Source organism: Cyclopterus lumpus, chromosome 5 (genome assembly GCF_009769545.1).
Source record: "Cyclopterus lumpus isolate fCycLum1 chromosome 5, fCycLum1.pri, whole genome shotgun sequence".
Classification (NCBI taxonomy): domain Eukaryota; kingdom Metazoa; phylum Chordata; class Actinopteri; order Perciformes; family Cyclopteridae; genus Cyclopterus; species Cyclopterus lumpus.
The window spans coordinates 4,625,919-4,652,215 of record NC_046970.1 but is presented as its reverse complement, the minus strand read 5'-3'; the positions used below and the strand labels follow the sequence as shown (position 1 = coordinate 4,652,215).

At 42.2% G+C, this 26,297-nt stretch overlaps 1 protein-coding gene across 1 annotated transcript in view; it reads right to left on the bottom strand.

Moving 5' to 3' along the window:
* Positions 1 to 16,256: 16,256 nt before the first annotated feature.
* cntn3b (contactin 3b) overlaps positions 16,257 to 26,297 on the bottom strand; it is a 47,330-nt gene continuing 37,289 nt past the window's right edge. The window contains exons 15-23 of the mRNA XM_034532918.1: positions 25,912 to 26,070; positions 25,625 to 25,774; positions 24,155 to 24,225; positions 23,504 to 23,738; positions 22,983 to 23,092; positions 21,596 to 21,782; positions 20,586 to 20,698; positions 20,331 to 20,496; positions 16,257 to 19,804 (exon numbers count right to left, since the gene is read on the bottom strand). Of these exons, the coding sequence (XP_034388809.1) occupies positions 19,713 to 19,804; positions 20,331 to 20,496; positions 20,586 to 20,698; positions 21,596 to 21,782; positions 22,983 to 23,092; positions 23,504 to 23,738; positions 24,155 to 24,225; positions 25,625 to 25,774; positions 25,912 to 26,070 (1,283 nt within the window). The 3' untranslated portion in view covers positions 16,257 to 19,712. The remainder of the gene's footprint in view (positions 19,805 to 20,330; positions 20,497 to 20,585; positions 20,699 to 21,595; positions 21,783 to 22,982; positions 23,093 to 23,503; positions 23,739 to 24,154; positions 24,226 to 25,624; positions 25,775 to 25,911; positions 26,071 to 26,297) is intronic.

Genomic DNA, 26,297 nt, shown 5'->3' with positions numbered 1-26,297 from the left:
CCAAGTCTGTCTTCAGAGCTGAGCGAGGTTAAGGGGGCAGCGGCACAGCAAAATGAACACTCTGCTTTAGTCTGTTGGAAAAGTGTAAGAGCTGGTCGTGTTTGCCAAAGTCCTCAGCTCTGAATACGGGGGGGACGACGACGACGACGACAACAAACGCATACCGTATTGCTGTATAGTACACATTTCATCTCACAGTTTATAATCTCAAATGTCTGCAAGCTCCAAATTTGACTTCTGACATGTGCATTTGGGCATGATGGAATAAATCGGAGTGCAGCCAAGTCTTTTGATGTCACACTCAGACAGCGGTACAATGTGTGTGCGGAGTAATCTTTTGTGTCTGCGGCTGCCATCTTATTTGACCTTGAAAACTCTTTTGTGAAGGAGACAATTGACCAGATTGAGACGAGCCACAGTTTAGTTCCCTCATATTGACTCACGGATGAACTGTTTAGTTTTCCACCCAAACGCTCCCACATAATATTACATTTTGGAGTCGTTCGACGTGCAAGAAAGCTAGTTTCCTACAGTGTTGCGTACGCTGTTAGTTTCTCATCCAGCATGAATATTATACACTGCAATATATTCAGATTTACTGTTGAGTTAGGAATATAAAGGCAGTTTTAGCACTGCTTCTGACTTGGCAAGCACATCATATTTGACATCTTAATGTATGTCAAGGGGGAGCACGTCACATTGAGAAAGTAGGCAGAATTCTGTAGCAAAAACAAGGACAGACTGAAAAACAACAGCTCAACCCCAGCATGCAGCTAAAATCAATTTGATGGGCGCGCGTAGAGGGAGGAGATAAATGCACGAGATGCTGAGGTCTTTCCAATATCTAGGAGAGTGTTTAGACATAGGTATTCACTGCAAGCTTTGCATCATCTCTGTGTATATTATTAATGCCGTTTGACTACAAATTGCCTTTCAGGTGAAAGTGCACTCACTGAACTATACTCAGAAGGAGAGAAAGTGGTGCAGGGTAAAAGGTTTTTTAGCGCCGACAACCATCCTCAAAACCTGCCACAATCGTATCCACAAAACTGCTTTTAAACCGCAATTTTCTCTTAACTATTTCTTTTTTTCCAACCTACCAAACCCCTGTTTTTTTAAATGTATTTTCCTGTATAGAGAACATACTTTTCTGTCATATATATATATATATATATATATATATATATATATATATATATATACACATATAATTTTATTAAGTGGTACGGGATACACTGCATATATATATATATATATATATATATATATATATATATATATATATATATATATATGCCGTACCACTTAATAAAATAAATAAATGAGGCATTAGCACTTATAACTGAGGTGCAGGTCTATTAATACTTAATGAATAATTATAATTAAATGTCTATGCGTGTGAAAAATAATTAATCATTTATTATATTCACAAATTATATGTACTAACGAAGTACTTATTATATTAGTGGACTTTTTTATGAATACTTCCTCGCTCTCATGATAACTGAGTTGAGGAAGACCACGACATGTGACCAATAAGTAGCACTTGAGTTTTTATTTTTTTAGCCATGCTAACAGTGGCCTGTCGGTCGGTCTACCAGTCTCGCACAGATGGCAATATTTCAACAATTATTTGCTAGATTGCCATGAAATTATGTACAGACACTAACGTTCGGGTTCTCACTTGTCCTCTGAAATATCTTCACACCTACTGGATGGATTAGCACAACATTTGGCACAGACATTCACACATTGTCAGCGTGTAGGCATCCTATAACATTAGCAGTGAAATTAGTTGATAAAATATGATTTAATAGAATTACAGCTATGTTACGCTACTTTGCCATCAACCATTCAGTCATGTCCTCACAAATGCTTACAACCACATTATAGTGGGTTATAAATAATGTATTATGTGTTTATATACTACGTACAAATGCTAAATAGGGGTGGTTTTAGTGGAGTATTACCCGATTCCACTGACACACAAGAATAGCTTGCTAGGTGTGTTGTGACTGCATGTACCCCCCCCCCCCCCTACCACCCCCTCTCTCACTCACACACGCACACACATCTTATACAGTATTAATAATTCATCTGCGCTACATGTCTGAGGCTGTTGGCATCTATGTGACCACTACGTTGCAGATCAGGTAGCCCTGGGCAAGACAATCCAGTGTCAGAGCATCCGGAGCTGCTGCTGGAGAGTGCTTCACATACAATACGCCAACTCGCAGAAACCAACCTGAGATTCAGGAGCTCTCCCCTTGAATCCCATGACCCCCTTCTGCCGAAGGCAGTAAATCTATGAGGCGGCAGACGGATTGACAGCAATTGAATAATCCCCAGTATTTATGAGTGCAGCGGAGGACCTCCAAAGTAGTGGCCTTTAATGAAAGATGATGCTGATGTTGTGTGAAAACACTGAGTGGAAGAGATGTGACTGCTTTCAAAGTAATTTAATTGTGTGGAATCAAAATGCATATAGTGCTGTATGAAGGGAGGAGGCTTGGCTCCCACTGGTATGGAGCTGTCAATTCAATAATGTGTCCTTCCTGGTGCAGAATCGTATTCAATTCAGCAGAGGTTAAAACCCGATGATATGACTAGGTAATTCTCCCGCAAAGATCTTATTGCTCCTGACAGTCGGGAAAGATGGCCTCTAACTGACATACAACAAAACAGTGAAAGGAATAAATGCCTGCTGCTCTGTCGACTCAGTAGATATATATACGAACACTGATGATGCGAGGGGGAAAAACAAGGAATTACCTTCTTTTTATAACCTAAAAACATGTTCATGACACAACACACAATTGCTCACACAAATGCACGCATTAGTCCGTGCAACGATATACATTTCGATGCTGGAACATCCAGATCCGACGTCTAGGAAAACACAGCATGCCCGGAATGTAAAATCAATGGCAACCTTCATTAGAGTCGAGCAAAGATCTCTATCGACACATACAAATGTCCTGAAAGTGAAATGGATATATTCAACTGCAACACATTCTTTGTGTGTGGTTGTGTGTGTGAGTGTGTGTGAGTGAGTGGGTGTGTTAACCTCAGACAACATGCCAACAGTGGAGACTGCTCTCTCTAAGTAATGAGATTAGCTGACAGCATTTGTGCAACAGGATAGTCTCGGTTTGCAATGCACTCTTCACCAACTCCACATTCTGGTCAGATTTACTGCTGCAGTATTGTAATGTGGAATCCATTCGCTTTGCTGCAACAATAAATTAATTTTACAAGCGGGACCTCAATCTCATCGGATCTTAGATTTGATGATTACTTACCGGCTCATTTTGTGGACAAAACCGTTTGTTTCCTTTAAGTGCTTCATATAAAGTTAGCCGGTTGTTTTCTATATGTTCTTACCAACCCCCTTTTCCGACAAATAAATGTGACATATTATAGTGGTTTGCGGTGGCGGACGGGTTGTGAGTGCCGGGGGGGGGGGATGCAGTTGGCACTGGAGTGTGTGTGTGTGGGCATGTGAACTTGGCAGAGACATGAGATGAGAAAATACACTCACCGATTCTATTGTCTCCTGGAGATTGTATATCACGGTTGAGCCTGGGCGGTGTGGTTCTAAGCTCCGCGATGCATTTACCGTCCAAAGGGAGGATTAGCGAAGGAACACGCAACAGGATTTGTCTTTTTTTCTCCGGGTTGGCTCGGTTTTCATATCTCCTTCGACAGAGGCTCAAGTTAGGGTTCTACCAAATGTTCGGAGAAATGGTTATGTCAATGTGAAGTCTTTCACAAGGGAACTGACGGATATGATTAAATAATTCAGCGGCAGGATTGCATGCTGGCGTTAGCTGACAAAACATGACCAGTCCATGACCTTGTAAATTATTCATTTGGAATTGTGAGATATACTGATCCTCGGTGATCTGGAGGTGGTAACATTGTGTTTATTCCAACTAATAACGTGTTAAACTCTTCATTGTAAAATAAATTGATAGTGAAAAAATAACACACGGGCCAAATTGTGTCAAATTTGTGTCATTATTTAGATATTACTTTGATATAGCTGCTCTAGTTCACAGGAACCAGCTGCTAACTTAATCTGGTCGCAGTTGTTGGGATTGCATGTGATTGGTTGGTTTCTGAAGAAATGACATAAAAAGGTGTCTCAAAGAGAATTACCACCATGAAGTACACATGGGAGCCAGTGTTAATCTGAAAATATAAATGATTAAATATCTCACAACAAAAAGAGGTTACATTTTAAGGCTTTCTTAAAAAATGTCACAAATTAAATTTCTCATTCTTGTATTAAAAAATGGTGACATGATTATTTCTTTCAAACATCTTTTTGTTGTTGTCGATATGTAACACTTCACCTACACCTCCATTTTAGGGGTACTTTTTAACAATGTACATGATGACAAATGGAAGCAATAATAGCCATTAAAATCCATGTTGGATTTCATGAATTATGTTTAAATACAGAAGGAATTTAAGATGCTGCAACACAAGTCAATGGGGCACTTGGGTCCATTGACTCCATCATGTTTCAGCCACTGTTTGAAACAGCGCCGAGTTGCGTTCGGAGTCTCCACGGAGCAACCTTTAGAGGGAAGGATTAATAGGAGTGGGGGTCTGCTGATGCATGCTCTGGCTCCTTCAGGTCTCCATAATTCACATTGTCAGCTGAAGAGCCGGTGCCGAGCGCCAACCCGGAGCTGTCTCTCATCATCACACACAGTCAAGAGCCTGTCAGAACAGATGAAGCCACCGGCTCAGCACTGTCGAGGAACATTGAGCCGTATTTCACATTCTCCTGCCCCGACAGGCCTCACTAAATCCAGGTCCTGCCATGAAACGCCAGCGTCTGATCAAGGAACCACACGAGAGCCCCTGTGCCATGAACTAGATTAGTAATGAACGACTCGCACTAACCCCCCCCCCCCCCCCCCCCCGCCACACACACCCTGGAACCAACGATTTGTATGTCTCCTTTCCGCGGCAGTTTAGCGTGTGCCCGCGCATGAATTCTCATGATGTAAAATAGAAAACCAATATATTTTCAATTAATGGCCAACTCTGAATGAAGCAGATGTGCGTGACACACGAGTGACTTTTCTTCTTGCGCAAACTGCACCTCAGCGATATCGAAAATTAAACTCGAGGGGGTTGTCGGGGGATGAAATTAGCGTAATGATACACAGCATCACACTGCAGTGTCCGCTTGCAGCAGCCTATGAGGCTCCCATCCGCCTATGGGGAGTTCATCCGGCTTAGCGTATCTGGATCTCGCTACAATTATCAGCAGCTGCCGCCTGATATTTGTGCTGATATACACATCTTGGCAGATGCATGCGAAAGCTGCAGAGACCCCCCCCCCCCCTCCCCCCCCGTGTCCCTCACACTGCGGAAGAATCCTGGGAGTACATTCAAACCGATAGTTTTCGACTCCACCAGCATACATAACCCACATCTGTGTTTGAGTGGCTTAATTAAGCTGTAATTATGAAGTGGGATTTCTGGTGCCCAGTGTCAGACCTCATTTATACCACTATAGGCTCCATGATTGGCACCTCGGTCTTCAGGAAACCTCGGGGCGACACGAGCACCAGGAACAGACTGACGGAATTATGTTTCCCAGCGAGACGGAAGACCGCAAAGATGTACAAACTGGGAGATTACAACAAGAGTAATATTATTAATTTACATGGAATACATATACATCATTGCAGACACATGTATTGTTAAAGAATATATAAATGGAATTACACTTGTGTAGACACGCGTTGATTTAACATAGCGGCAGTTTAGGAATGTTAATCACCACGCCATCCATTGCTTTAGCATGCTGCTGCTAGAAATATAGAATTCAAATAACTCAAATACATATTTAATTTGCTCCAGGCCTGTGCGCGAAAGAACAAATTACAGAGCAGAAAAATAACTGACATATTAACATATGTCATCTGCCGGGCCCTGGTTTTATGCTAGCTGCCCAATTAAATGCCTGTTTAAATTCTCCGTGCACATCCCTTAAAGCTGTCACACTTCTACCAGACTGTGTAAATGGTTTGCTATGATGCATGGAACTCACAGGGCTATACTGTGTGCGCTGCATATAACTGCATGCACGAACAAGCGTTGTGTTAATACACTTTTGTCAAGTCGATTCAGCCATATGAAATGTGCACGTGGAGATAACTATTAGGAATTAGTGTATACATTCTCTATACGTGTCATTAAAGCCTACTCAGGGGTTACGGAGTAGAATTACAGCCGACATGAAGCTGCTGTGATCCATGCTATGGCTGATGTGCACCTCCTCAAAAATCAAACAATTTTGTTTCGTGCATTTCTGCACATCATAACATCTCAGATCAGCCTCGTTTCGTGCTTACAGAAACCCAACAGAACTACTTGGGTTTAGGTTAGAAAAAAATTACAACTTAACGTAATACAACATAACAAGAGTCACAACATCACTACCATAGTTGTAACTACTTTAATATCTTTCCCAAAAAATTAAATTTTCTGTCCAGGGAGGAGAAGCAGACTTTCCCGGGAATTCAGGAAAATCTACTTTGCCTTAACTGCAGCTACAATCAGCATTGGTCATATTATAGATGAGAAACAGGCATAAACCAATGGGTTCCCTACCTGACCGCTTTTGTGCATTATTTGGTGGTATTAATAAATATCAACACAAAAGAACCGTGTGTATGTTCATCGACATCAGTGTGGATCAAGTCTATCGTTCCAGCACCTTACCGCTTGGATCCAGGGAGAGATTAATTAAGTTGCTTTAGCAGAAATGTCTTCATGGTATAAAGCAAAATTAAAAAGGGTGTAGAAGGATGATGGTGAATGTTTCTGGTATGATTTTCCATGGAGATATTAATAAAAAACAAAGGTTCAGGAAAATGAAATTCGACAGGTTGAGAAGTAAAGACCGCGGGTACATATGTTAGAAATATCAGCTGCTTTCCTTCCAACCTTTGCTCTTTTCAGAAAGGCACATCTCGTATTACACTTTGACATTACATTTAGATGTGATTAGGTCTCCAATGGAAAACACATTAGGCCGATTCTCTTCTAAAATCTCGACAGAGTTTTATATTTTTTGCCAATTCTTTATGCTGTGTCATACATCATACGATGCAGGTGAACACACCCTGTCCTTTCTGTTGCAGTGATACGTCACCATCATGCATTACCATTGTGTGAGCATACCATATCTGACAAACAAAACAAAATGCCCAGTAAAATAACTAAGTATTCTAGGTGTTCAATGTAAAGTTTAATGCAAATACATCTTTTCCTCAGTGAGTTACAGCTATTTATGCAATTGGCAGCTGCTTCTGTTCATTGGCTGGATTGATAACGAATATAGACTCAGACAACTACAGCAACTATGGCTGACGGTATGGATTAAATAATTATGTATTGCAACATTGAATTTCTCAGGTAGATCCATTAACCTCCGGATAGATCAGACTCAACATTATTCATTTCCCGTGAATATCCAGTATATTGATGTGCTTGACATCAAATAGTGTTAACGGTTAATTCCCGTTTATAACAAACCTGGGTCTATTTTTGTAGTTCATTATCATTGGTAAATATTAACACTGAGCCTGCTCTCTCCAGATCATACAGTCAAGTCTTAATGTAATGAATGAATCCAAAATATCACAAAAAAACACAAATAATGGCAAAAGAAAAGAGAGAAGTCAAGAACCCAGATTTGAAATACGGGAGTAAAGACAAACAAGATGACAATATCAGGTCAAATGTAAACATAGGTGAAGAATATGGATCGGCGAAGTCGTGGAGCCGCATAGCGTCCACGTCCAAAAAACTGGAAAGACGACATGTGACAATGACACACACAAGAGGTCGATGCTTAAGAACACCTGTCACACAAAAGGGATAAAAAGGACAAGGACGCCACTCAAACGGATTGGGGAGAGACAAGTGATATCAAGAGCGGATGAAGTAGGTCATTTTAGACAACAAGAGGGCGGCTTTGAACAAATACAAAAACAAGGATCTCTCTTGGCCGAGTGGTGTGACGTTGTTATAGTGGAGGAGGTTTGGATGTGATTGGCCACACCATCACTCATCTGTTGTTATACGGAGCATTTCTCTGATGATGTGTTTTCAGACAATTGCTCCTATACATACACACAAGTTTGACGAAATCAACGGCTTTTTAAAGTGTTGACCAAATATCATGTGAGACGAGTAATAAGCTAATTGCAGAAATTTGATTTTCCGATTGTTCGTTTTTGCAAACCACAAATAGATTGGATGTCGGATCACTCAAATGGGTAAATTTTGTAAGGCAATCACACGCAATATTTGTAGCCGTTTAGGTAATTGGGCAAAAAAAAAAAACACTGTCTGCTGTGAACATCCATCACAATTTACAGATGATGCCCTCCTCTACTGACCTTCTATACTCACAGCACACACACACACACACACACATTCTGTGCGATGGACATTGAAACATTTCCGGTGCATTTATTTCCTTTCAGTCGAATGTCTTAAAAGAGTGACGTCATTTTGTCCGCTCATATGTCCACAAGCTTTCTAATTCACAAGTGTTATTTACATATTTTATTTTGTAGAAGGAAACTTTCAAATATATTCAGCTCGTGCTAACCACCAACCTTCTTTCATTTCTCTACCTTTAGAAATGTTCAGAAGAATGTTGCAGAGACCTCTTTGGAATCCCTTTACCATCCAAGTCCTTGTGTAGTCACATTCTGAGCTTGAAAAACCCAATTTATCTGATCTAGGCCACCCTTTGTAAATAAAACGCTGTTAGCATTCAAAGGCACACGCTAACCTTGTTTTTCTAATTCTGTGCAGAGATGGTAGATGCCCACTCACTCTGTTACATTTACTGCTAGGAACTGCCCAGCACAGTCCTCTGCTGTTGGCCACAGAGCAGCGCCGCAAGGGCAAATGGGGGTTAAGTGTCTATAATAAGGGCAGTGCGATGGTAGTCGTTGAGGGAGGGAAAAAAACATTGCTCATTCACTTCCCGTGCTTAAATTTCCTCTCGCTGCTCCTGAGGTTTTAAGGATAAACCTTCTACATAGAAACGTGCCTGACCCTCACAGATAGAAACAAAGACTCGTATTGAGTATCAGTCTTTTTATGGTGCACTTTAATCAATCTTGATCTCGGAGCAAAAGGAAATGTTAAAAGATTTGTTACACTTTTACGGTCAACTCCTTCCCACATCAATACCGTACAACTTCCAACAGTCGTCTGAAGGCTCCGGGTTTTAAGACAGAAAGCAGTGTCCCACTTTGCCGAGGTGGCCCCGTTGCTGCAGGACTTGCCAGCGGTTATGAAGTCACGCACAGAAACTGCCGGCGCGGAGCCATCGTCTCCTGGCCCTACACGCCTGACCAGCTGCCTCCTGGAAGGAGCCTTGAATTCATCCTCCTAAGCTCAGCGAGATCCGGGTGCTGGGTTCGGTGGTTTTGGCTGGAGCTCCCAGTGAGTCAAAGCTCCCGTGTGAGGTGACCTCACTGGAGTGGAAAGGAAGACCTCGTCCCAGTCTATCCTTCTCATGCCATCATCTTGTTTGTAATTACAAACAAGCCCAAATTTGACAGCTTTTACTGTATTTATTCCAAAACTACATCAGTCCATGGCACTAAAGTAGTTATACAATGTCACATATTCCATCGCACAAAACAAAGATGGCCGCCACACCTGACAAATCTCATTGCTCTTCTTGTGCAATCAACGCAACTAACAATTTTCTTTATTTTCATCTAGATTTATTTCATTTTCTGTTTTCTTCATATAGTATACAAGCATGTCCATATGTTCCTTGTATTGCACAACACCTTGCATTGTGCTTTCGTTTTCAATAATGCCAATTGTTCTGCAAAAGCTCTGTTAATTGTGTTTTTCTGCTTGGTTCACCACAAGTATAAGATGGTTCTTCTGTCATTCTGTAGAGATATTGACTCGTCAGGTCACAATCTAATACCAACAGCAGGTTATTGTACTGTATATGTAGTGCTAATTAGAAAATTAGCAAGATAACAGGCTAAACTAATTTTGTGAAATAAGATGGACATGCTGAATATCAGCATGTTGATATAGTCATTGTGACCACTAGTGTAGTACCCGTTTAGGGTGTACCTGCATGGAGCGTATGCTTGTTCGGATTGGGGATGCGGAAATGTTGCTCGCAGCGTCTCGAGAACCGCTAATTGCCCGTTAAACTCCAGGGTACTGAAGAGCAGTTTGGTTGTAATGTTAGTAAATCCAGCATCCAGCAACAAAAGTGAACTGTAGCCATTAAAGGCCCGCTGCAAACGACATGCCCGACTCAGTCCACAAAGTCCCGATAAGCATGCTGATGTTAGCATTAAGCGCAAAGCACAGATGTGCCATAAGCACAGGCTAAATGAGCTGCTAGCATTGTTATAACTTTTTATAATATTGAGACATTGGTTATGTAAACTTAGAGCATAACTGCAGTTCAGTTATGCTCTAAGTTAAAATAAAGAATGTCATATGGGATATCGCGAAAATCCCATATGGGAGTTTTATTTTGACCATCTTCAGTTGTGCTGAATATTAGCTCACACACCTTTTTTAGCAGTTGACCCTGCTGATAAAATCTGCACGTTACAAGATTCTGAAGACTGAATGCTCAGTGGGGGAGTAAATAGCACCAGCAGCCTCCCAGATTGACATTCAATAGCTCTTTGAAGAGAAATTCATCCATTCAAATTGAACATATGCAGCCTTTTAACAATAGCTAATATTATTATTTGAGCTCCACACCTCGTCCAAATGTATCATTTGCTGTTTGAGATACCTTCCTCTTTCTTCACTTATGCCAACATAAAAAAAATCTCCTCTAAAAGCTTTGCTCAGCTGGTGTCCCCACGCAGTCTCCACAGTGATGCATGGAGCTTGCGTCACGCCGCTCTTTCTCATATTGTTCTCTAGCCACACTGGGCAGATACCCCTTCATTAATAAACCTCAACGATTCATTTCTAAACCCCCCTCTTGTGTCCCATTCCTTGTTGTAGGAGAGAGAAAAAAAAGAGAAAAACACGGCGCCCTCCTAATTAGCGAACACTGATGGAGCATCTATAAAGCCCAGGGGACAAAGCTAAGGAGCAGTGCTGCTGTTGAAAAGAAATCTATGAATAGCCAACTCACTGTGGCAGAGCCCTTCATCTGTACCTCCAGTCTAGTGGATGTTGCCTGAAGGTATACATATAATGTCCTCCTCAGAGTTTTACATTTTAATGGCCTTTAGACTAAGCAGTCAAAGACAGTTTGACACCTTCAAGTTGCAAAAGATAAAAAATACACTACATATAGAATATTTATTACATATCATAATTATTTGTTGGACAGGTTGACACCAACTATGTGCGATAAAGTTGAAATTTCCGTCTTTAATTAGTGAAGTAGTCAGTGTTCACGCGAAAGACCCGATCCCAGGACCGAGGTTCAAAAACATGCCGATTCCCCGTGTGTGAAAATATCACCGGCAAACAGCCGGATTTTATTTTTATTTTTTAATCATTCTTCACATTTGATGCAGGTATATTTCCTGTGGAGAGTTGCGGCATTGGTAAGGACTGAGCCTTGCTTGCACCTTATTTACATTTTTTATATTAGAATTTTTTGCTCTATGACACTGACAGATAAGAGTCTTGCTACTCTACTGTACATTTTATTTGAAATAACCCACAGTGAGGTATGTTTTTGTTGTGTGGTACAGATAGGTCCAAACAAAGACTAAAGGTTAGTGAACGTTAAGGAGATTTATTACTGGTCAACAGGAAATGGCGGTTAAGTGGAGAGGAGAAGATGGCTGGCTGAGGCACAGGGCTGAATGGCAGTCCAGGCTGGACGATGGTGAGGTTGCATTGGGGAGAAGCAGGCGGGCAGTGAACCTCTGGCACAAAAAAAACAGGTTTGAAGTGAATCGGGGGGGAAAAAACGTGCAAGAAATAAACTTGATTGCCCAATTCAAGCGGCCTGGGAAATGAACCAACAGTGTAGCTGAGCAAATGATGTGGCAATGAGTCGATGGAGAACCGGCGCAGATAGACTGTGCAGTTGATGAGTAGATGGAAGGCAGTCGTGCAGACTGGACAGGTGAGGGGAATGAGCCGTAACACAGGGGAAGGGAGCCACAAGAGCCACAGCTTTGACATAATTAAAGGAATAGTTCAGGATTGTGAGAGATTTAATATCCTTATTCGGTTTCTTGCTGGGTATAAGAAGATGAGATTGATACCACTCCCATTGCTGTCCATTAGATAGACCATGAAGCTGGCGCCAGCAGATGGTTAGCTTAGCCTAGCATAACGCCTGAAAGCAGCCTGGCTCTGTCCAAAGTAAATGGACTGCGAATGGTAAATTAACTGCATTTATAGAGGGCTTTAAGGAACAGAATCGGCAGATGAGAAACTGCAAAGCTACTGAGTTTTAACACATTATATGTTATTAAGTTATTCCATACAAAAACGAAGGTGTACAAACAGCTTTTCTGTGTTACCTGGCTGTAGTTGTATATTTAACAACCGGTGAAACTTTTGGCAAGAAGGTAAATACATTTCGGGTAAGTAATGTTGAGAAACTAGCACGTGTACGTTAGATCCAACCGAAAAACCCAGCCTGGTTCCGACAACTCTTTTCCAATGAAAGTAGCTAGCCTTTAGCACCAAAAGTCGAGCGAGAAAGTTTCCAAGTCGGCAATAAAAATGTGTGTCTATGTTTTTGTCGCATTTTATCTATTGGTTGTATTGGTTGCTGTTGGGATGTTAACAGAATTTCAGCAAAAATAACAAAGAAAGAGGGTCAAGGCATGATTGCGTTGATAATTTTCCATTTTCATCAATCTTGCTAATACGTTTAAATGAACCAGCAATTGTATCAGTGGAAGTTTGAACTCTTCAGATTATTTTTGAAATATTTCCATGGAAAATAAACTGGATACCATAAAAGAGAAATTATGCCCATTCATACTGAATGTTGTAATCAATTTGCGCGACACTTAAGAAGTTCTGGGACCAAACAACCTTTCCCATTATAATTAATCAATTATTAAACATAGTAATAAAGAAGAAAACACAAAGTGACCTTCAGTCATTTATAAACATCTCAACCATAATAAATATACTCTGCAAACATCTTTATGCAGATAATGCTACTGCAGAGCAATTACTGCCGTTACATTTTGGGACAAAAACTTAAAGTGAACTTTCATTTTGAAATCCTTTTACGTGAGTGTTTTGTGGAACTAATGAAACAGCCCACCTGTTGGGCTCGCCACCATATCTTAAAAACAATTTCCCCACACACTGAAGGAAATATCTCTTTTCAAAACAAGAACAGACCACAGGGGCATGGACAGTGGCGCTCTAAAGAAATGTTTTCATATATTTCTCATTACAACAGGACATTCAGTGAAGATCATTTTGCATGCATTATAGAACACATCTCCTTGAAAGCTACTGCAAAAAAACAACGAACAAGGAGACCGACAAGGGGTGAACGCAAATAAGTGACCCTTTCTCACATAAAAACGCAAGTTCGAACCAGGCGTCTTGTGTATTACTTTGAGACGACCTCTGGTCAGAAATAAAGAAACATCCATTCTTCATAGATACCGTGCCTGTGTGAGGCTAATGATGGGTAAAATGCACAATGAAGAAGGCAGTGCAAAGCTGTCCTTTGATGAATCGGGTGATTATATTCTGAAACACTCCTTTGCTCTACAGACTGCTGTGGCATACCGTAAGCCTGTTTAGATCTCACTGACTAAAAAGGCCTGCTTGCCACTGATGTGTGCATCCCACAAGCAATGGCTTTTTGCCGTTCCTGCCTCGGATTATGGGAGGTGGCACCTTTACTTCAATCAGGCGTTGCTATGATGTCATCAATGATGTTAAAGGTAATATATATCATTTGCCCGTTAGATTTCACTTGATATCTCGAAAGGACTGGAAATTGACTGTTGAATTATTCAACTGCAGGCTCTCTAGTTATATACGTCTTAATATATGCACAAATTGTTACTTTAAAATGTGTAGTGCTTTAAAATGCGTCACATTATTGATATTCGATGTCATTTCTACCCAGATCCAGGTTTTGTTAGAGTTTTGACCTGTGGAAACATCTGTGTGTTCTCGTGCTCAAGCTTGTATACTGTGGCCCAATGGTGGGCTTCAGACCACCGTCTAGTGGGTCGCAGAGGTAATGGTTCAAATATGTTGAACATTTCAATCTTTGTTATTTTCAAAGCTAGTTATTTTTCTATCGAAATGTGCTCAAGAATTCACAGGAATAAAAGAAAATCATCCAATTAAAATAATATAATAATTTAATGATTTCAATGACCAGTTACGTTTGAACATCCCCACGCCGATGAAGACGCATCATCGAGTAGGATAGCTAGCTAACATTCCCTCGGAGGGCAGTAATACAAAAGGTATATAAATTACATTGAATACATAACATTTCGGGGATATTACACACCTGTTGTGTCACTGTAACTCAAAAAGCATGCGATGATTTATATTCACTCTCCTTATTATCTTATTTCACCACAAGCTGTTGGAATAAATTGCGCAATGCAGTCTCTTATAAAGAAAACCAACATTGGCATAGTATTGCAATAGTATGTAGGCTATTATGAGTTTGTTTTTTTCACAGAGCTTTAAGAGCTTGTTTTAAGACTAAACAGATGCTGTAGCTAACGCTACTGACATTTGTCAATCCGAACAAGCATGCGCTCCAAGCAGGTACACCCTAAACGGGTACTAGTGGTCACAATGACTATATCAACATGCTGATATTCAGCATGTTCATCTTGTTTCACAAAATTAGTTTAGCCTGTTATATTGCTAATTTTCTAATTAGCACTACATATACAGTACAATAACCTGCTGTTGGCATTAGATTGCGACCTGACAAGTCAATATCTCTACAGTAGAACAGCCTTATATCCCCGTTTATCCTTAAGAAAACCCTTTATCCTTGTGACATTTAATGAGATTTGTAAGCACATTTAGCCTCTAGTTGGTCTTAGCCTCAATGCCCTTAGGACCCGCTCTGGTCTCCAGCTTCTCTGGCTTAGTCTTGGGGACTTGACTTGGATTTGACTTTACCATTCGCAATAGAATGTTATTGTTCTTTTGTTTATTATCTATATATTATCTATATGTTTATCGTTTTACAAATATCTGCAGCTTCATTTGCCCAGAGATCCAGAAACTAACCAGCCTTCCAGTCTTATCTCTTTCCCAGGGTGTCAAGGTAGATGGGTCAAACAAACACAGGACATTCACCCAGGCGACCAGCGTTCATGTCCCTTTACTGTCAGCGTTATGTACCTACGTCACATGATGTTAGTCAGTGGTTTAAGTTACGTAACATATGTAGCTATTTAACCTATAAACACAATGTCTTTTCTAACCCTAACCAAGTAGTTTTGTTGCCTAAACCTAAACTTAACCGTGACTGTTTCACAATGTTATTATGTTGCGTTAACCACTTTTAAACCTTCTCTGTCAAGATAGTACACAAAAAGGCTTCTGCCCAAGCACGAAACTATGACGAGCAGGAATGACATCTTGTACATTACACATACTTTGCATTTTGCACACTCTGTTTAAACTTAAATTAATGTCCTTAAATACACACTGCAGTTATTCGTATTCTATTGTGTATATATATTTTACATATTTTGCACACTCTGTTTAAATTTAATTTATTTGAATTTCCTTAATACACACTGCACAGGTATTTGTATTCTATTGTGTATATATACTGTATATATATATATATATTATTTTTTATTTTGTATATATCTGTTATCCCTGTTCTTATATTTTATTTTATTTTGTGTGTTTATTTAGTCTATTCCATTTGGTGCCTGTCTGTAAAGTGTTGGGCGCTACTATGACAACACATTTCCCCTTGGGGATTAATAAAGTATATATCTATCTATCTATATATCTAATTCAGGAGTAGCGGCTAGCCTATGTGAGACACAGGGCTCAACTAAAAAACAAGTGTTTAGGATAAGCTAATAATATCTACCTGCATTAACTGATATTGAACTGTTGGGAGCAGATTCTCTACCATATCTATAGGTAATAAGGTCACCATAAATAACTATATTGTGGCTTGGAAGGTCCCCTGGGATTTGGGTCTGGAAGAAAGTAGTTGGTGCGTCCATGAGTTAGGCAGACACAAGCGAACTGGCTGGAATAAACATTTTTATTAAGTTATAGTTTTAGAAAAGAATTCAACACAAAGTCACAAACAATGATTAACATGCACCATTTTAGTATACAAGACAAAACAGTTACTTTTCAATATGAAAATGCCACTCTACATGTCAGTATCTCACAGAGATCATTGATTAATACACCAGTATTAAGGTCAGAGAACACACTATATAAAAAGCAGTAAGGTTTATCTTTGATGACCATGTTTAAAAAATATATGCAAGCTATTTACACAACACCAGGTACACTCCTTTCTAGCAACAACAACCACAGAAACCAACCTAACATAATAGACCTTGTGGATATAAATAGATATGTTGCTGTTCTGTGATCAGTCTACTTCAATCATTTCAGCTGATACCTATAATCACTGCCTTCACTTCCATTCGATTGTACTTTGTTGTATGTATTAAAGCACAAGGCCAGAAACAATAGCTTTGTTTTTTTATGTGAATATGAGCAGAGGTAAGAAAAATTAGGCTGAATTACAACTATGTAAAAATTAAGAAAGCTTTGAGAAACTGCCACACATTAATTAATTAATAACCTACGAGTCTGCCACCTTGCGATGAGGTTACCTTATTTGAATAATAACGGAAATATTAACACCACTTGGATCAAGTATTTGCACACACAAGCTGCTTTGAGGCCCGGTCACACCAGACATTGGCACAGCGACCGCACGTCCCTGTGAAACGGGCATTGCTCGAGGCTCGGTGACGTCATGAATTCTCGCAGGGCTCGTTTGTGAACTAGCGTAGCTAGGGCGCTAACGGCTAAACGATAGACAGCAGGGACATGCTAGTAGTGCTAGTCAGTCTTTTTGTTCATTAAAAAGACAAATTACCCAAGCGAGCCAGCTTAGTGTTGCTCATTAGCTTGGTATATAACAGGAAATAAGGTTTTCACAGTTTATTCCACATATTTGCACCATCAAAACCTGTCTCAAACTGGTGAGCTACATTAGCTACCTCCATTTTGGACGATCCGGTTTGTCAAGACGCTTTGCTAATGGTTACGTCACAAAGGAATGGACACAGATTTACTTCGGCCCGTTGACATGAACTGATTGAGTCTGGAGATTTCAGGCTCCTGTAACTGAAAATGCTGGTGTGACTGAGCTTTGATGCTGTTGGGAAGAAAGATACAGTATTTATACTTCGATGTGGAACAAATCAACCAGCCAATCACTTTTCAGGTCACTGCTCCAATGCAAAATCACAATCTACCACTGCACTACAAAATACTTTTCAAGAAATGTGCGGAAAAAAATGTGCGCAAATACAGTGAGATTTCTAGTAAAATAGCAAACGGAAACACAACAGAAAAATGATGGATTTTAAGTTGTCCACTCGTATAGGAGTTCTCAAACATCAATTAACTGTAGCACAACAGAACGAGTGCAATGAGATGCCGGCCATAAGTCAATCAAGCAGCTGAATTGTGATAGCTGTAATATTGGGGCAAGAAAATCCATATCTCATTGACTGGTCTGCAGCGACCTAATCAAAGAGCACAGAGCTTTATGAAACCGACGGAGGAGCAGATAGACAGCTTGATTATGTCGGCCGCTTGGACGTTTTACGACACCCCTGGGGACCGCACACCTGTTCAGGCGGCTAAGTGAGGACATCCAGTCACCTTGCATCAATTCCTTGTGCTTTCGTTCGACTTTGGGGAAGCAAGGGTGGTGGGATAATAAGAGAGTGCAAAATACAGACGACGACAGCCTCCGAGCTAATGGCCGTACACAGCCCCATGTTCGGCAAAGGCACAGTAATGTGTAACAGTTCAGTTGACTGTATCCTTCCACGTCCACGAACGAACACCGCCAGGATCCCAGTAATCACGCCTTTCTCGGGCTGGTTTTTGACAGACTCATCCACATGATACAAAGGGCGTGAAAAGTAGCTCCCCCTCAGCAGAGTAGCAGCGCTCTTTTGTTACTGTTCAGTCTGGTGTGTGTCCAATGGGCGGTGATGGGGTTGGGGTAGAATGTCAGCCGTGCCTTTCGCTCCATTTCCAGTCAGGGCACTCTCACCGCAGTATTGGCTTCAATTATTCTGATGCCTTAATAGCCCATAAATTATGCTTCGGATGGAGTCATACATTTATTAAACCAGAGGCCATAAATACTGGGACCGAAATTTCTGCCGTATATCTCAATCCATTGCGGCTTTCCTAAAGCTTCCAACCCTTTTAGTCGAAGGTAAACCCGGTGCTTGTTCCAATGAAAATTTAATCAACATAGCCTCTCCAATAACAGGCTCCCTCTATATATTCTGAGTTTCCTCGCCTTCCTGACAAACATCTTCAGAAAGAGAACAGCAAACAATGCCTTCTTCTGCAACATGATTCTTTCCCCCTAAGCTATTTGAAAAGGAAAGAAAGAGAGAAATAAGTGAGCTCTCGTGAAGGCACTGTTATGCTGCAAGTGTATTGTGCACTGGGCCAGCTGGTCATCTGGGGTGTTTACATGTTATATGTTCCTGTGATATGGTATACGCATCTAGAACGGGGGTTGTCTAAATGTGGAGGAGGAACAGCGCACACGGGATCTGACACCACACGTCTCTATCTTCTGCAATCCCCGGCTTTTTAAGCCAGACTGAGAACGCGGAGTGTGATGGGCATTTATTATTTAGAGGAGCAAGAGATGGCAGAATGCCAAGATCTATCAGATTATTGTAGGGAGGGCCTTGTACTCAGGAGACTGTGGTTCTCCAACAGACCTAATATTATTTCAGTTTGCAGAGAAAAGTGGGATGAGGCACAGTTGATCAATTTGCTATGCATCTTTTGTATATCCGTCAGTCTTTTTTTAAGCCTACAATTGGTGTTTCTTTTGGCAAAAGCTGCAAAATATGATGTGTGATAAAGACATTAGTTGATGTTCTGTCAATGGAACTGGTTTAGTTTATATTTCATTTTTGAGACAATAACATATGGATGAAGTCAACTATTGTAGGTAATCACCTGTTGAGAGGGCGATACATGATTGTGAGTATTAAAGAAACCATAAAGCAAGCAGCCTATCACCTACTTTGGTATGGACTATACGTGTAAAATAGTTTTTTTTTAAGGCATTAGTATCTCCAAAAGATACTAAGAAGATTAAGTCGTGTAGACGTCATAACTTCTAAAAAAAAAAGAAAATGAAACCTACAATGGCACTTATGACGCAGGAAGAAATACTGAAAGGTATCATGCAGGCAAAAAAAATAAATCTGATGGTTCTTTAAAAAAAAAAAAAAAAGGTGGCGTGGTCCCTTTAAAGAGTTCGGTGGAGTCCGGTCCTTTCCAGTCTCTCCCAGTCCTGGCCACTGAAAGCCTGGGCCTCGTGCCAGTCCAGTGGACAGGCTGACGGGTGGGGTGGGGGTGGGGTGGAGGGAGGGGGGGGAGGGCGCTCTGTAGGCTCCGATTAGACATCACCAAGCGGAGCAGAGCAGGGCACCGATGAGGACCGCAGAGAGGCACAATGGGCTGAGGCGGATCGCTCCCGAGCCCCGCGCTCCCATGCCTGCAAACCAAAAAAAGCAGCCAGTGAAGAACCAGAAATACCCTTCAGGTCGAAAGAACAAAATAACTGCACTCTGCAGTGCTATCCCCCTAAATTTCTGACAAGTCATCATAAATAATGTTTTTTTTTTTTAATTCTCCCCCTACATTATAACTGGCTTCCGAGAGGAGAGGCAGTTTAAGTAGCCTGGGAAGATAAAGTTTGTATCATATCAGAGAGGAGAGCGACAAACTGGGCCGCCTCACATATTTTGCAGAGCAGCGGGGTGGGAACTGCTTTATATGCTGCGGCGCTGTGCAGCCAGTCAACAAGGAATAATAACCCAATGGCAGAGATGGATGACACCGAGCACACATTTCTAAAAAGTTAGCTTTTCTTGCACTCTAAATAACTCTATTACACACGGATGGAAGGGGATGCGATGAAGCCAAATTAAATGTCCCCGCCGAATTATTGAACCCTCCGTTTTTTTATCCGTGGTCTTTAGGAGAACGACGTGAAGGCGGAGGGACGAGAGTAAACTCACTTAATTTCTGGATGTGGATGGGTTCGCTGCCCACACCTTCGCCGCCCTCACTCACGGCCTTGATCTGAATGAGATAGTTGTCGTTGGCGGAGAGGCTGAGCTCCACGGTGGTTTTGTTGGTCGGGATGGCGTTGATGTCGTTGTAGCGGTGTCTCCTCAGCACCACCTGAGGGAGGGGAGAGATCAGTTCAGGACACAGGCGTCGACCCTGAATTCTGAAGACAAATCGGAGCTTTGCAGTGAATCTGGACCTACTAAATATCCAGTGACCCTCGATTCCGTCTCCATAGCTACCACAGCATCCCAGTGCATCGTGAGTGTGGAGCCAATCATGGTCCATTGTATGTTGAGCGGAGCACGATCTGGAGCTGGAAAAGTATATGGTTATAGTACGAGATATGCTGCATAACTATCTCCTGTAAGGGGTGTTCTCAATCAATGCATGCATAGAATCATTTACATATTCCTGTTTCATGAAGCACAGTGGGCTCCACTTGGAAAGATTACGATATTAAAAAACCCTCAATTATAAATTGAGGCTGCAGCAGAGCACCTCCACTAATTAAATCAGAGTGAATCCTATGGAGGCCCCGAGAGCCTAACACACTGCAATTTAGAAAATAGATACAAATACACGAAAGCAAAGCAAACTAACAACACGGCATTCAGAAACGAGTAAAAAAAATAAAAATAAACAGAACAAAGAAGAAGAAGAAAAATGCCGCTAGTTTGCAGCGTGTTTGATTATGCGGTTGTGTTTCTTTATTTCTCATTTGCCGGCTTATTTTCCTCAACGCTGCACATGTTTTATTCAACTTGGTGAAGATGTCTTAATTTGCTCGTGCTTGGACTTTTTGCATGAGTTTTTAGGGCTCACTATTTTCCCATCCTATTTCCTTCACTATCCTGGTGTCGCGAAAACACCAGCGTGCCACGGTTAATTAATTTCACTCACGTGGCAGGAGATCTGAGGGCTTGAATCTCCACATGTTTGTGCAGCAGTTTGTGAAGACATTTTTAATAGCTAAATTGCTGCACCACTCAACCCACTGATTACATATTTTGTTCCTCCCAAGGTAAATGGAAAGTTCGCTTGTCACATTGAATTTTCACGAGCACAACCGACAAAGCCAAAGAAAAAAAAAAAGAAGAAGAAGAAGAAGAAAAAAAAAACGCTACGGCTGTCATGTTTGAGGCGTTGTCACCCGAGAGGGGCCTCGCACGGTTCATGGACGTGATTTTCGATGCCACACCCCCAGACTCACGTGGTTTCTTTGTGGTGGCGTTGATGGCCGCCGACTGCGGCCCGGGCCCAGCCGTATTGAACGCGGCCACACAGAGGTAGTAGACTGTGTTGGCTCGCAGCCCGGTGACGTTCACCAGCTTGTAGTTCTCAGATATGCGCACTTTGCCCACAGTGTCGGGCTTGGTGTCGTCTTCCCAGTACACAACCTATTGGGTGCACAACAACAAAAATAATATATACACAATCATGGGCTGAAATGGACAGATTCTAATGATGCATTATTGAAATGTATATGAAATGTCGTGAAATCTGAAATGCTGTTGTGGATTACTGATGCACATCCTCTCAGTCACCCTGGCCAACCAAACAGGGCGTTAGTGGGTCACATGATGAGTGACCCAGGAAGGAGAATTCATGATAAAAAAAACCAGCCTCAGCTTTTTACTTTTTGTTTTCGGGAAGCTGGCTGTGTTAAAAGTGAAGAGGTTATGGATAAATTGTGTATAAATATTTCAAAATTGCTTTGCGGTATCAAACAACCACTTTTTTTTCCCCTGCAAAGCCATATGTGCTGTGTTGAAGATGCTTTCCTCCGGGCTGTTTGTCTCCAATTAAGGCCGCAGGTGAAGCGATGTTTGATAGAGCAAAAGACACTAATTGGTCGCTTGCTTTGGGTCATCTTCAATATTCATGCGTCTGGTATTAAGTGACATAAGAGTTAAGTCGATAAATAATTAATTTGAAATGTAAAGTCCGCCCTCAGGCATACGTGTAGAATTATTGTATTTCAAATTTGTTATCAATGTAAAGTTGTAAAGCGGCAGGATTCGGCTTCCAGTAATGTAATCTTTTGAGCAGTAATAACGGTGATTGCATTAAACTGAAGCTGGATTAGCAATCCTAACAAGGTCTAATTAAAGGCTGAGCGCTCCGGATCCGCGCTGTCGGCGGCGCATTGAGATTGAGCGGCTTAAATCCACTTCAGGAGGGCGTTTTGGAGAAATGAGCTCTGTTCTAAAAGGACAACGTGGCCACCGCCATGGCAACTGGAGAGCTCTGCGCTGAGGGCCAGAGGTGACAGATATTGAAAGAGCACCGCAGGGTGGGAGAAAGAAAGAAAAGAGAAAACACAGTAAAGGCCTCTTTGCATTCTTGAAAAAGGACGAGGGGGTTTTTATTCTCCTTGTGTGGGTTGGCTGTCGGTGCGCCAACAGTTTTGAGGTCATTTCACGATAGCAACAACACTCTAAACAACACGAAAAGATATCGCAGCTAATTTTCAGAACAATCAAAGGATGGTTGTGATTGGATGAGCAGGACACACGGGAGAGCTCAATTATCATGACATTTGAGGAAGAGAGAAAAAAAAGAGGAAAAGAATGAGTTCGCAGTGATTCCTATCGTACCTCATATCCAAGCACTCTCTCCGCGATGACGGGGAGCGCTTCCCAGATCACTTCAATTTGCACTGCAGACACACTTCTAGTCCGAACCCTCTTAGGAGCCAGGCTGGGGACTGCAGAAAATTGAGCGCTGGTGAGGATCCAACACAATTACACACACACACTAGTAGCAAAAAGAAAGGCACCGAATAGACCTGTAGTTTAGCTGAAAACCTATTTCCCCCACTCTCTTTTAATGGGATCTGTGACTGACATAAGGGACGACTATCTGCCCAGCAAATTCAATTAAGACAATACCTGCCTGAGAGCGCGGTGTGGTAGGATTTCCTGTAATCTACCAGCACGATAACTAATATCAAGTTGACATTCCCAGCTTGAGTGGGGAAGGAAATAACAGCACAGGTAGGGGGGGGGGGGGGGGGGGGGGTGGGGGGGGAAGAAGCTCATTTCATCATCGCTATCCAAGGTCACAGTTGTGAGGAGAGAGATTAGAGCTGATTTAAGCATCGCTCTCTCCCGCTTACCCTCCTCCGCCGAGTACACGGTGGCGATGGAGCTGAAGGGCCCCTCCCCGCGGTTGTTGTACGCCCCCACTTTCACGTCGAACGGCGCGAAGGGCGGGATGGTGTCGTTGCGGAAGACGTAGGGCGCCACGCCGGGCGTGGAGATGACCGCTCGCGTCCACGTGACCGTGCCCACGGGCCGGAAGGCGACGATGTAGCCGAAGCCCTCTCCGTTCTGCAGTTCCTCGGGGACAGGCTGGGAGCGAAACACAGAACTATAGTGATATTAAAACGCATACAGACGAAGAAACGGACGCGCCCCGTCTCTGCGTCGCACAAAGGGGGCTTCTGCGATTAGACGCGGCGCCCTTTTCTTTGCCGTTTCCCCCCCCCCCCCACACACACACCCCGAACACGCCCGGATCCCCTTCTGCCTCGCCGTTTTTTCCTTTTTGGCTACGTAATTGTGGCCAAAGAGCAAAACCCTCCAGAGCGAGGGCGAGAGAGAGAGAGAGAGAGAGAGAGAGAGAGAGAGAGAGAGAGAGGGCACTCGGGGCCTGAGGTGCCTCGCTCTAATGCGGGCCATAAAATTTGCTCCGTTCAATTCTGCGCAATTAAGCAGAAGCATCACTCGGCGACGGATAGAACCGTAAAATGTGAATGATGACTTACCTCCCATGTTATCACTAATTCAGTCTTTGTACCGCCTCCACCTTCGACATCAGTGGGAGCTGTATCGGGAACTGAGAGGTAAAGCCCAGAAGGGAGCAATTAGAACACAGTTTACAAAAAGCTCAACGACAAGCCCAAACTATACTCGGAGCCTTATGACAAGCCGTCTTCTACATCACAGCCGGCAAATCCCTCACTGTGCAAAACACAAACATTTCAGAGAATAGCGAATTACCGATATTTCCCAAATGTCACCGTGCATAAACACCCAAGCTGAGATCTGTCGGCACCGACCCACTTCATTCCTGCTCCCACTCGTAGCTGTTTGTGCGCCGCGGTGTGATGGCAAAGCTGATAGTGTAGGTGGAGGAGCACTTCCTTTTAGTGTCCTATAGTAAGTGGAGCATCGCATTTAATGTGTCATATCAGCAACTGGTTAATGCAGCACTCGTATTTGATGCTCATGCATGGTTGTGTTCTACCCCGGGTTCTACCTTCGTAAATTCCGCTCCTGTTTCCCGGGAGAAATACCTTGATATTATTGAGACGGCATATTAGGGCATATTCCAAATAAAAGAAAGATGTCATCTTATTTTGAGAAAAAAAAGGTTGATTGAAAATCGCACAAATATATGAGAAAAAAAAAAAAGATTCTTTGCATATCTTCAATAGAAAAAACAACGTGTTTTTTTTCCGTCACGGAACCAATTTGCAACTTTTTGACTCATCAACCTCATCACACCTCAGATGCCACCGTTAAACACCGCCATGGTATCACCCGACGGGCGCAAAACGTACGAATATGTTAGTATTTATTCATGTTCATAGAAGAACATGACGGAAAACCAAGAACACTGCTTTACTACTAATGAAATTCAGTCGGTGGCTGGTGGTGCCTGGGTTTTTGCACAATGCGAGTGTTTTCTAGCAAATTCATGATATTAATCTCACAGAATTTCTCACACTATTACACGGTGGTAGAAACTCTCAATGGAAGTGCTGTCCATTGTCCATTCACCCGGACTCATGTGACACTAAGTAAGCGGAATTTATTACAGCTTGACGTGTCAATTATGCAGTCTTACCTATAATGTTCATCACATGTCACTGAGTATAATCCGAGGTTTTGGAAACATATTGAACTTCATTCATTAGTGAAATTTACTGAGGATTGGTCAGTATTTAACTTAATTGACAGCAGACTAGTAAACCATTACACTTGGATTCCTGGCTGCCCGTGGGATGAGCTCCGTCTCAGCTGTTAGAACACTTTGAGCAGACAATTGGACACTTGACAGGGTTTCTTCCACCTCAAAGATTTGCTCTGCTTCCATGATTCATACATTACTTACAGCCGTACTGTGGTTAAAATATTCAATTCATCAGGAGACATCTACAGAGTCCCTTGGTATTTTAATTACTTTAAAATCGTTTACAAATCTGTGCACTGAAGTGTTTAGTTTCACGTACTGGCATCCTCTGTCCTGGTCTTGGCTGAGGCCGGACTGGGCTCTCCCAGGCCCACGATGTTGCGGGTCACCACCCTGAACTCGTACTCCACCCAGGCGTTCAGACCCACCACCGTCGCCGTCAGCGTGTTCCCGTTGACCACCTCCGGCACTGCGAAGTTGGAGAAATCAGGTTGTCGCACAACTGGACTCAAATTGAACGATGAATAAATAACGACAACAAAAAAACACAGAGGAACCCAGATTAATACTGCAAAAAAAGGGACAGAGGGGAGTGTTCCACGGTACCTGAGTCAACAGCCTGCCAGCCCACGGTAAAAGGCGTGCGGGCCTGGATGATGTAGCCGGTGATGGGGCTGCCGTTGTCCCTTCCGGGGGTCCAGGAAAGCTGAGCGGTGCTGTCTGTGATCTCCTCCACTGCTACTTTGTCCGGAGGACCTGGCGGACCTGAGACGAATCAGACAATGAGGTTCCAAGAAGCCTCCCTTTATCAAACTCATTAAGACTTCTGCCCCTCGTTACATATCTACGAAGTGATTACCCAACGGGACCGTTCACGAGAAAAGGAAAGAGTCAATACAGCGGCAGAGACACCGTCCGTGACTGTCCGGTTATCATGTTGCTGTTGTTTGCTCCACTGCTCAATTATTTATCAAAAATGCTTTCCATGATAT